Here is a 12,714-nt window from a genome sequence, read left to right as displayed (position 1 = left end):
TGTTAAAAAGCACAAATATTTTTCTTGAAGAGTTTACAGAGCCGATGCCCCTGGAGCAGATTCTGTTCTGCTACTCCTATGCAATTCCTGTTGAATTCAGTGTATGCCACTGAAGTCAATGGAGCTTGCATGCATGCATCTGACAACAGAATTTGGCACTGTCTCTTTCAGGGCCCTGATCCTGTTTTAGGATTTTTTGTCACCCTATTACTCTATCAGAGAATTTCCTTATTCAAGAAAGCAGATGCTTAAAGTTAAGCATGTGCTGCTATCTGAATAGAGATGTTTTCCCAAATCAGGACTAGAGCGCCCTGTTTTCCTCTTCTGCTTCCTTTTAATGATGCTTTCTGTAAGGATCATTCATCACAGTAAAAAAATAATTTCTTGCAGATAAAGATTATGTGGATTAATGGCAACTACTTATCCAGCTCTAGACATATTTAACACTGACAAATTGGAAATTTTATGTCTGATTACATTTTAATAAATTGTAAATGAAGTGATTTTTCATAATTTTAGTTAAGTGATAATTCTTGAACTAGTTTTAACTGAGTGGTGATGCATATGTAGTGTGTTGGATGGTGCTTACTTTACATTTCAGTTGAAATGAGCGCTTCAGTGCTAATAGATTTTACATATTTATTTAGATGCATTAAGAATAACAAAAGCCTGTTAAACTAGGTGTATTTAGATATCACTTCTATACGCAGTTAAATAGACATTAATTTTAGGAAACTAGTCTGTGTTCTATTAATATAAATGAATGGCCTTAATAAATTCCCAAGTATAGCTATACCACCTAGTGGTAAAAAATGCTGGTGTTTCTCATTCACGCAATGCATGTTGAAAACTCAATGTTAAAAGGAATGTATGCAGTATAGTTGTAGCCATGTCGGTCCCAGGATATTAGAGAGACAAAGTAGGTGAGGTAATATCTTTTATTGGACCAACTTTTGTTAGTGAGAAAGATAAACTTTCAAGTCACACGGAGCTATTCTTCAGGTCTGTAAATGTTACCCACACAAAATTCTCTATTACACACACTCTAGGGCACCTGTTTTTACCTAGTTCCTAGGGCTCAAGGCTTCCACCTCTACCTAGTTCCTAAAGCTCAAGGCATAACCCTGTTGATTTAGGCACCCCCACCCTTTCCCAGTTCCTACATCTCCAGGCGAAAGGCATCTAACTTTATCCCTCAATGGGCTCCGGGCTGTACTTCTCCGTGGGCTCCAGGTAAACACCCATTCCCTGTGGACTCAGGGCTTAATCTTTTAGGGATTTATGGGGTCTTTTACCAGTGAAGAAGCCTTACACAGTAATATCCTACTTAACCTCTATTTATTAACAATCACCAAAACAGAATGCACACACTAAGCATACAAGGCTCACCGCTCCCAATAAGGCAGACTTACTGTTCCTGCTGGCCAGTCAGGATCAGGTAATCTGGGGAACTCCAGATTTTGCACTCTGTGATTGGCAGGCTGTTGAGGTCTGGCAGCTCTAATCTTGGGGCTGTGTCCTGGAGTTGGTTCCAAAGAATTTCCTTTTGGACCTCAGTTTATATAGTGACAGGTTTCAGGGTAGCAGCCGTGTTAGTCTGTATCTGCAAAAAAAACAGGAGTACTTGTGGCACCTTAGAGACTAACAAATTTGAGCATAAACTTTCATGGGCTACAGCCCACTTCATCAGATGCATACAATGGAACATTAAGAAGATAGATATATAGATAGATAGTGATAAAGTTCCTTCTCTACCTTGGTGGGTCCTGCGCTTATTGGCAGATTTTGCTTGCCTCAGAGATTCACAGTAGCCCTCAGTTTGGCCACTTTCGTGGCTCAAATCTGCTGTTCACTCAGATAACCTAATCACTGGCCAATATGGGGGAAAAAAGAGTAAGAACAATCCCCGCAGTTTCTGCTGATCCACCATGTGGGTCAGGGAACAGCCCAGAGACCTTCCGCTCTAGTGAAACCTCCTGTGTTAGATCAGGAGTTGGAAGGTTTGGGGGGAACCTAGGCCCACCCTCTACCCCAGGTTCCAGCCCAGGGCCCTGTGGACTGCAGCTGTCTAGAGTGCCTTCTGGAACAGCTGTGCAACAGCTAGAATTCCCTGGGCTACTTCCCCATGGCCTCCTCCCAACACCTTCTTTTTCCTCACCACAGGACCTTCCTCCTGATGTCTGTTAATGCTTGTACTCCTCAGTTCTCCAGCAGTATATCCTCTCACTCCCAGCTCCTTATGCACATCTCACTAACTGCAGTGAGAGCCTTTTTAAACCAGATGTCCTGATTAGCCTTAAGTAATTCTAACAGCTTCCCAATTGGCTACAGGTGTCCTAATTAGCCTGCCTGCCTTAATTAGTTCTAAAACGTTCCTGAGTGTTCTGGAATAGGCCCTGTTATCTTACCCAGGGAAAAGGGACCTGCTTAACCTGGAAAAGACGGTTACTCACCGTTGTAACTGTTGTTCTTCGAGATGTGTTGCTCATATCCATTCCATTAGGTGTGTGCGCGCCGCGTGCACGATCGTCGGAAGATTTTTACCCTAGCAACACCGGCGGGTCGGCTGTGGAGCCCCCTAGAGTGGCGCCTTCATGGCGCTGAATATATACCCCAGCCGACCCGGCGCCCCCTCAGTTCCTTCTTGCCGGCTACTCCGACAGTGGGGACGGAGGGCGGGTTTGGAATGGATATGAGCAACACATCTCGAAGAACAACAGTTACAACGGTGAGTAACCGTCTTTTCTTCTTCGAGTGCTTGCTCATATCCATTCCATTAGGTGACTCCCAAGCCCAACTTAGGTGGTGGGGTCGGAGTGAGACATTGCTGTGTGCAAAACTGCTGATCCGAAGGCAGCATCGTCCCTGGACTGCTGCACTAGTGCATAGTGAGCCGTAAACGTGTGGACTGACGACCAAACCGCAGCTCTACAAATGTCCTGGATCGGAACTTGCGCCAGGAAAGCCGTCGAGGAAGCTTGGGCCCTCGTGGAGTGAGCGGTGAGGTGTGGTACTGAGACACCTGCCAGGTCGTAGCAAGTCCGGATGCAAGACGTAATCCAGGAGGATAGGCGTTGTGAGGAGACCGGTGATCCTTTCATTCGGTCGGCCACTGCAACGAAGAGTTGCGTCGTCTTTCTAAAGTGCTTTGTGCGGTCAATATAGAAGGCCAGGGCCCTTCGCACGTCCAGGGAATGCAAACGTTGATCCTGGCGAGTAGCATGTGGTTTAGGGTGAAAAACCGGGAGAAATATATCCTGGTTGATATGAAATGGAGAAACCACTTTAGGGAGAAAGGCAGGATGTGGACGAAGCTGCACTTTATCCTTGTGGAAAACTGTGTAAGGGGGCTCGGATGTAAGCGCCCTGAGTTCAGAAACGCGCCTTGCTGAGGTGATGGCTACGAGGAAGGCTGTCTTCCAGGACAGGTACAGAAGTGAACAGGTGGCCAGTGGCTCGAATGGAGGACCTGTGAGCTTGGAGAGAACCAGGTTGAGGTCCCACGTCGGAACGGGTTGACGTTGTTGTGGGTACATCCGGTCTAAGCCCTTGAGGAATCTAACGACCATCGGGTTAGAGAATACCGAGGACGCGAGTTCCCCTGGGTGAAAGGCCGATATAGCGGCCAGGTGAACTCTAATTGAAGATATCGCCAACCCTTGCTGTTTTAGGGAGAGGAGATATTCCAAAATAAGAGGAATAGGTGCGTGCAACGGGGACGTGGCTCGTTGTTCGCACCAACAGGAGAACCGCTTCCACTTGGCCAAGTATGTGGTCCGTGTTGAAGGCTTCCTACTGCTCAGCAGAATCTGTTGGACAGAGTGTGAACACTGTTGCTCTGCCTGGGTGAACCATGGAGCAGCCACGCCGTGAGGTGGAGTGATTGCAGGTCGGGGTGACGCAGCCGGCCGTGGTTCTGCGTGATGAGATCCGGATACAACGGAAGCGGGATCGGTGTCTGAACCGAGAGTTCCAGCAGCGTGGTGTACCAATGTTGTCTCGGCCACGCTGGAGCGACCAGAATTACCTGTGCCTGATCTCTGCGCAATTTGAGCAGTACCTTGTGGACCAGAGGAAACGGAGGGAAGGCATAAAACAGGTGGTCTTTCCAGGGAAGGAGAAACGCATCCGAGAGGGAGCCTGGGGCTCGACCTTGCAGGGAGCAGAACACGTGGCACTTCCTGTTGTCTCGAGATGCAAACAGGTCTATCTGGGGAAACCCCCACTTCTGGAAGACGGAATGTATGATGTCCGGACGGATAGACCACTCGTGCGTTTGAAAGGACCTGCTGAGTCGGTCCGCTAAAGTGTTCTGGACTCCAGGGAGGAACGATGCCGTGAGATGGATTGAGTGGGCGATGCAGAAGTCCCACAGGCGAATGGCCTCTTGGCATAGAATTGACGAACGTGCTCCTCCTTGCTTGTTGATGTAAAACATGGCCGTGGTGTTGTCGGTGAGAACTAACACACAGCGGCCCCGTAGGAGATTGAGAAATGCCTGGCACGCCAGGCGCACCGCCATCAGTTCCCGAACATTGATGTGTAGGGCTAGCTGAGGTGCAGTCCACAGGCCCTGGGTATGGTGCTCGTTGAGATGGGCGCCCCAACCCAGAGATGAAGCGTCTGTGACCAGGTGCAGAGAGGGTTGTGGGGCGTGAAACGGCATCCCTTCGCAAACCACATTGTGATCTAGCCACCATGTGAGGGAGGTCAGGACCGAGTTCGGGATTGTGACCACCATATTCAGGCTGTCCCGATGTGGGCGGTATATTGATGACACCCAGGTCTGGAGTGGGCGAAGCCGAAGTCTGGCATGCCTGGTTACGTACGTGCAGGAAGCCATGTGACCCAGCAGGGTAAGGCACGACCTCACCGTGGTAGTTGGGAAGGCCTTGAGTCCTTGGATGAGGCTCGTGATGGTGCAAAAGCGATTGTCTGGCAGGATGGCTTGTGCGCGTCTGGAGTCTAGAACCGCACCGATGAATTCTATTCTCTGGGTAGGTTCTAGAGTGGATTTGTCCTTGTTGAGTAGGATACCCAACTTGTTGAATGTGCGCACTATTATGTGGACGTGATCGCGAACTTGTTCCTTGGTGCGACCGCGTACCAGCCAGTCGTCTAGGTACGGGAACACCTGTATCCCTTGCCGACGAAGGTACGCTGCCACGACAGCCATACATTTCGTGAAGACCCGTGGGGCCGAAGATAGGCCGAAGGGAAGGACTGCAAATTGGTAGTGCACCCTGTTTACCACGAATCGGAGGAAGCGTCTGTGAGGCGGGTAAATAGCAATGTGAAAGTATGCGTCTTTCATGTCGAGGGCGGCAAACCAGTCTCCAGGATCGAGGGAAGGGATAATGGCCCCCAGAGAGACCATGCGGAACTTCAACTTTACTACGAATTTGTTGAGTCCGCGCAAGTCCAAGATGGGTCGCAGACCTCCTTTGGACTTGGGGATGAGGAAGTAACGGGAATAGAATCCCCTGCCCCTTAAATCCACCGGAACCTCCTCTATGGCCCCCATGGCGAGGAGCGTAGAGACTTCCTGTATAAGAAGTTGCTCGTGAGAAGGGTCCCTGAAGAGGGACGGGGAAGGGGGGGAGGAGGGGGGAAATGAAGAAAACTGGATAGCGTATCCCCTCTCCACCGTGCGGAGGACCCAACGGTCCGAAGTTATAAGGGACCAAGCACGGTGGAAGTGGGAGAGGCGATCCCGAAAGGAGGGGGCTGGATCCTGGGGGATGACTGGGGCGCCGTCCTCGACCGCACCTTCAAAAGTTCTGCCTGGGGCCTGAAGGTGGTCTAGGTGGCCCCTGGTTCTGGCCAGGTTGAGGGCCGGTCCACCTTCTTCTACCACCTCGCCCTCGCCTCCGGGCCGAGTCCTGTCTCTGACGAGGCGGGGGGGGGTAGAAGCGCTGAGGCTGCAGCCTAAACGGCCTGCGCTGGGGGCCCACAACATGCATCCCCAGGGAGCGCATGATTGTTCTCGAGTCCTTGAGGCTCTGCAGGCGAGAGTCCGTCTTATCTGAGAACAATCCATGACCCTCAAAAGGCAGATCTTGTAGGGTTTGCTGCAGCTCCGGAGGCAAACCCGAAACCTGAAGCCAGGAGATCCTGCGCATAGCGACACCCGAAGCCAGGGTCCTCGCCGCTGAGTCTGCAATGTCCAAGGAGGCTTGCAAGGAGGTCCGAGCCACCTTCTTGCCCTCCTCTACCATGGCTCCAAACTCCTCCCTGGACTCTTGGGGAATCAACTCCTTAAACTTCCCCATAGAGTTCCAGGAGTTGAAATTGTAGCGGCTCAGTAGCGCCTGTTGGTTCGCCGCTCTAAGTTGTAGCCCTCCGGCTGAGTAAACCTTGCGGCCAAACAGATCGAGCCGCTTAGCCTCTTTTGATTTAGGCGCTGCAGCCTGCTGGCCGTGGCGCTCTCGTGCATTCACTGATTCCACCACCAGTGAACACGGTTGGGGGTGGGTATACAAGTACCCACAGTCCTTAGACGGGACAAAGTATTTTCTTTCCACCCCTCTCGCTGTGGGTGGAATGGAGGCAGGAGTTTGCCATATCGTATCCGCATTTGTTTGGATCGTGCGGATCAGAGGTAACGCCACCCTCGATGGGGCATCTGCTCCAAGGATATTCACGATCGGGTCGTGAACCTCCACTATCTCCTCCACCTGTAGGTCCATATTACGGGCCATCCTACGCAGGAGATCCTGGTGAGCCCGAAGATCTATCGGAGGGGGACCCGTACAGGAAGTGCCCGCCACTGCCTCATCCGGAGAGGAGGAAGAGGATGCCTCCGGTGGCACTGGATCCAAGGGGGGGTCCTGATCCCCCTGCTCTTGGGCCGGGGCATCACCTGCACTTGGGTCCATGGTGTCGGGTGGTGTGGACACTGAAGCCTCCATGCCCCCTGGCGGAGGCCGAGAGATGGTGGACTCCGGGGCCCTTCTAACGGAGTGACCCGAGCGAGAGGTCGAAGCTATTGGAGCCCCTTGCGCCTGATGGTACGCCCACGGGGTCCAAAACGACCAGTGAGATGGTCCATGAGAGTGGTCCTCTGCCATCTCCTGCCAATGGCCCAAGTTTCGTTCCTCGGCTTGCCCTTGAGGGGGATATGCCGATCTCGACAGGTCCTCCGAGGAGCGAGACACCGATCTTGACGGCCATGGCGGTGCCGAGAGAGATGAAACGAGCCCCGTGGGCTGTGGTGCCGCACGGTGCCGGTCTGGAGATGACCTATCTCTGCGCGGTGCCGGCGATCGGTGCCGGGACCGCGATCGGTGCCGATGACCTCGTCGGTGCCGGGAGTCGGATCTGGACCTCGACGAGGACCTGGAGTATGCCCGGTGCCGGGAGCGGCCCCTCGACGTCGAGCGTCGACCGTGGCGGTGCCGAGAACTACGTCTCGACGTTGATCGGTGCCGACGATCATAGCGGTGCCGAGACGTAGAGCGGTGCCGCGAAGAAGATCTTGGCCGCGAGTACGACCGGTGCCGAGACGGTACTCGGTGCCGGGACTGCGAGCGGCGTGGGGACCTGCTTCGGGACCTGGATCGGTGCCGAGGTTCCAGCCCTTGTGATGGAGGGCGCATCAAGGCAGGTTTCCCCCTCGACTGGACCGGGCGAGTCAACGGTGCCGTCGGTGCCGGTGGTTGAGGCGGTGCCGGCTCCGTGAGAGCTATTAAGTCTCTCGCCGCCGCGAAGGTCTCTGGCGTCGACGGGAGGCACTGTATCACCGCCGGCCTCGGTGGAGACGCCGTCTGCACCGGACTCAACGGCCTCGGTGCCGGAGTCGACGGTGCTGGAGGCACCTGTTTCCGGTGCTCCACCGGCGTACGCGGCTCTACCCCCGGCACTGGGGGAGCCAGCGTCTTCGGCACGGAGGTCCCCGTCTTATGGGCTTTCTTATGCCCTGGGGATAATGACCGGCGCCGAGGCACTTGCCGTGCTTGCGGTGCCGACGAGGTCCGGTGCCGGGAAGGCTCATCTGACGCCACTCGCGTGGTCGTCATGGCCGGTGCCGCCGGGGCACTGCGCACCGAGGCGCAAGGTGCCGGGGCTTGACTTGTGGATGGAGCGTCCGGAGTAAGTGCCGCCTCCATCAGGAGTTGCCGGAGCCGAAAGTCCCGCTCCTTCTTGGTCCTTGGTCTGAAGGCCTTACAGATCTTGCACTTATCTGTTTGATGGGACTCTCCCAGGCACTTCAGACAGGAGTCGTGCGGGTCGCTCGTGGGCATAGGCTTAGCGCAGGAGGCGCACAGCTTGAAGCCGGGAGCGTTGGGCATGAGCCCGGCCCCGCGGCCGGGGGAGAAAGGGGGAGACGACCCCCTTAATCCCCTGAACTATTAAAACAACTAGACAACTTTTAAAACTACCACACTAGGACTATAACTATAACTATAACTACGAATAATGAAGTAAGCTAGGGAGAGTGGAGAACAGCTAAGCAGCGCTCCACAGTTCCAACGACCGTCAGGGGCGGTAAGAAGGAACTGAGGGGGCGCCGGGTCGGCTGGGGTATATATTCAGCGCCATGAAGGCGCCACTCTAGGGGGCTCCACAGCCGACCCGCCGGTGTTGCTAGGGTAAAAATCTTCCGACGATCGTGCACGCGGCGCGCACACACCTAATGGAATGGATATGAGCAAGCACTCGAAGAAGAACTAATGTATCTACCTTCGACCACTCTCTTGTAGCCATCTGGCCTGACCCTGTCACAATATATACAGAGAACATGAAAAGGTGGAAGTTGCCATACCAACTCTACGAGGCTAATTAATTAAGATGAGCTATTATCAGCAGGAGAAAAAAAACTTTTGTAGTGATAATCAAGATGGCCCATTTCGGACAGTTGACAAGTTTATATAGTGAAACTTGAGTCTTGGTTAGTTGTACCTTAACCAATCATTTTATTAAAATATTACTAAAACAATTTTAACCTAACATATTATAAAACATATTGTACATATTGTAAAACAATTATTTAACCAATCATACCCCACCACCTTAATTGATTTATACCTAGCAAATTAATTATGTAACAGACAGAAACAATCAAAGAACCAGACAGAGATCATACATAAGTAGTTAGCACATATTGTAAGGGATCATTCAAGGTGAAGTGGCCAGTCACAGGATAAAAAGAGGGGTTTAGCTGGGTTACAGATTGTTGTAATAAGCTATAAATCCAGTGTCTCTGTTCAGTCTGTGATTTTTATTGTCTAACAGTGTTATGAATTTAAGCTCCCATGCTCATCTTTTGAATGTGTTGTGCAGGTTTTCTTTGAGGATGCAGATTGATATAGAGTGATTGCTTTGTGAAAAGTGTTCACCCACAGGTAATAGGGTGTAATTGTCTTTTATATTTTCCTGTGTGAGTTCATTTGAGGGCGTAGTGATTGTCTGGTTTTAACTAGTTGTTATTGGGGCATTTAGTGCACTGGATGAGATGTACTACATGTTGTGACAGGCATATGTAGGATCCACAGATCTGGAAAGGTATGTTGTGGGGGTTGTTGATCATTGTAGCAGTGGAGATATGTCTGCAGGTTTTGCATCTGTTGTTCTGGCAGGGTCTGGTGCTGCTTTGAGTTGGTGTGTCCTGGTCTGTGAATCCCTACGTTGGAATTCTCCCATAACTTTGCATTAAAATTCCAATTAGTTACTCTTAATATATGTCATACACATTTATTTTTATCATCACATTAATCCATCATTTAAAAAAAAAGTATAATTAATAAATGCAACCACAGTTCAAACAGCCTACACTGAGGAAAAATGTTGACCATGAAGATAAATATATTTATTAATGATGAGAAACATCCAATTTTCTCCTAATATAACTAATGCTACATTTAGCAGCCATTTATATTGAGTGTTCTTTATTAGCAAAGTGAGTTCTTGCAAATGTGTGTTTTCAAATGTCTGTTTGAAATGTGTCCATTACCGGATGTCATAGGCATAATTAAAAATGTAATTTCTGTCACACAGTTCATCCCAACCTTGTTACTCTACTTTCTGAAAATGGAATTGTTGTCTTTTCCCTCCATTTCATTGTTGTATTCTGGAACATTCTGTTATTAGGGGGAGCCTTGCTCAAAGAGACAGTCCTGTCTTGACTCTTAAAAGTAGCAAGTCTCAGGCTCATCCAAGTCTCTGGTGGTAGGGAGTTCCATCGTCCATGGGCTCCTCTTTTAAGTCCTCTCGGCCAGAAAGCTGTCTGCCACTAGGTTTAGGACTAGAAACTGCCATATTGAATTAAGCCAATGGTCCTTCTGGGTTAGTGTCCAGTCTCTAACAGTGTCCAGTACCAACTCCTTCAGAGGAAGGTCCAGGAAACTTAATAACAAGCAATTATGGAATAACCTGCCCATGGGAGAAGTGAATTCCTTTTCTCAAGTGGTTAGTGGTTTACTTGTGCCCTGAAACATGAGGGTTTAAGTGCTATAAACATTTTTTTATGTAATATATTCCATCCAATATGCATGTTTACAGGGAAATTTTCTATTTTCTTTTTTCAAAGTTGTGATGCACATCGCAATATGGTCTCTAAAATTAGTGTGTAAAATACATACAGGTACTGCTGTTGCCTAACATACCTTGTTTTTCTCTCTTGTAATAAATAATTCCGTAACCCCATAATAAATGGGAAACTGTTCCACAACCAGGGTGGGGGAAAGTGGCTTCTGGCTATTGCACTACATTAATTTTGGGGATTTGTTTTTTTGTATGTTTGTTTATAATATGTGATCAAGGGGTTGTAGCTTTGATGAGCCATAACACTATATAAATGTTAAAACACTAATATTTATTAATACATATAGTTAGGAATACAGACATGTAAATACAACTATGCTAATAAACTATGTAGCTTTGTTATTGCATTTGTGATCTTGGTCAGCGCTTATTCAGTAGCTTTTCCCATGACCAGCAAATTTCCATATAGATGACAATAACATTTAGCATTTACTATATAGCATTTTTCATCCCTAGAGCTCAAAGTATGTTATGAAAGAAGTTATTTAGTATTAGTTTTGCAGATGGGCAAGATGGGATGTAATGGGCCCATGTGAATTGCCCATGGTTACACAGCTGGTCAGCAGCAGAGCTAAGAATAAATGCAATTTTCCTGAACCTGTTGCCTCCCAGTCCCCTTTGTCTCACAGGATAACCCTGTGGTGTCAAGACCAGCTCTATATGGCTATTTTCCACGTAAATCCTATGAAAAAAACTTTGCCTGGTCACTTTTTAAAAACTCAATATCTTTCATTAAAGCAGAGCTTTTCAGTACATTCATATATGAAACTAATTTTCAGTTGATTTTCATAGTTGTACTGGGATCATCTACCAGGGTAATTTCCATAATGTCGTTTAATGTTACTTATTAAACTAACAGTGACTGAGTGTACAGACCATTTATTTTTAATTTTTGCATTTATAGATACTTGTTTCATAGTGGCAATCCAGAGCATCCAGGAGATATTCTACTAAATACTACAGTAGAGGTTCTGCCTTTTAAGGTATGAATACATTAATATCTCTCCTTTCTATATTAGAGTAAAGGCAAAACTCCTAATTTCTAATGAAATCATTGGATTGGGAAAATATGGGTGTCTCTTTTATTGGAATTGAAAACCACTTATCTCATCACATTTATTCCTCTTTACTTTAAACAGACCTTATTTACAAAGAGCAGAGACTTTCGTTCAGAATAAAGCTTGGTAAAAGGAAGATGGGTAATCTGGAGGAGAACAGTGTTTACTCATCTACATTTGTTTAGCTGCTGCTTTTTTTTTTTTTTTTAATTTTATTTTAAAGAATTGGATTTTGGAGGAATTGGCTTCACTCCACTTCCTCATTTTTCAACCACTGAGTGTCCAGCCTTAAAGATCCTGCACAAATCCAGCTAAGCAAATATTTTGGCATCTTAATGGTCAAGTTACCAGAACAGAGTCTGAAACTTTCTATTCCTTCCACACAACCAACCTGGATTTTACCTCAAGATGGCAATGCAGTGAATAAAGTCAATTCCAGTCTGAAGTCAGACTCTAACCACTGTATCTAAAGGAGAATCTTTAGTCTTTTTCACCACAAAAATTTCTATTCCAAAAGACATTACTTCAAAAAGAGGGTTATTTCAGTAGGTATGAAAAGAGTAATCTAAAGTATTTGTGTCTGATCTCATTGCAAATGATACACATCTGATGCAGATATTTTCAGCTGGAAGAACCCTGACCATTGTGTCTGGAAGATTAACATATGATGATTCAAAGTGATATCAGAGCAGTGATCTTGCTAGTATTCCTCTCTCCCCTACTTTATTCCTATACAAATCCTACCTTCAACACTCATGAGATACTACTTCGCAATTTTAATCAAAACAAGACCCACTCTCCTCTCCCCACTTTCTTGTGTTGTGAGAGGCCAAACTTATTGATGTTCATACATACATTACAAGAGTGAAATTATAAAAAAGAAATAACTGCTCAAAATGCAAAAATTATTTGGAGAGCTGCATAATTTCACAATGGAAATATCTTTAGCCAAATTCAGAACTGGCATAAACAGGCATGAAATTGAGGTGTACCGGAATTAGGCCTGAATTTGGCTCATCATATTTACATTGTACCGGGTAGAGTTAATTTGATTTAAGTTCACTAGTTTTACCTTGGAGGTCAGCTGGAAAAGATGGGAAACATTTCAGACAGG

General features: G+C 47.9%; 1 protein-coding gene across 7 annotated transcripts in view; it reads left to right on the top strand.

Moving 5' to 3' along the window:
* MGAT4A (alpha-1,3-mannosyl-glycoprotein 4-beta-N-acetylglucosaminyltransferase A) overlaps positions 1-12,714 on the top strand; it is a 150,629-nt gene that overhangs the window by 127,973 nt on the left and 9,942 nt on the right. For 6 of the 7 annotated variants that reach the window (XM_024104418.3, XM_042840804.2, XM_005283221.5 and 3 more), the window contains one exon: positions 11,447-11,525. The exons of the other annotated variant lie outside the window; for it this stretch is intronic. In XM_024104418.3, coding sequence (XP_023960186.1) covers positions 11,447-11,525 — 79 coding nt within the window. The remainder of the gene's footprint in view (positions 1-11,446; positions 11,526-12,714) is intronic. 7 annotated transcript variants of the gene reach the window in all.

The sequence above is a fragment of the Chrysemys picta genome, chromosome 1 (assembly GCF_011386835.1).
Source record: "Chrysemys picta bellii isolate R12L10 chromosome 1, ASM1138683v2, whole genome shotgun sequence".
NCBI classification, from domain to species: Eukaryota; Metazoa; Chordata; order Testudines; family Emydidae; genus Chrysemys; species Chrysemys picta.
This window is presented reverse-complemented; position numbering and strand designations above follow the sequence as displayed.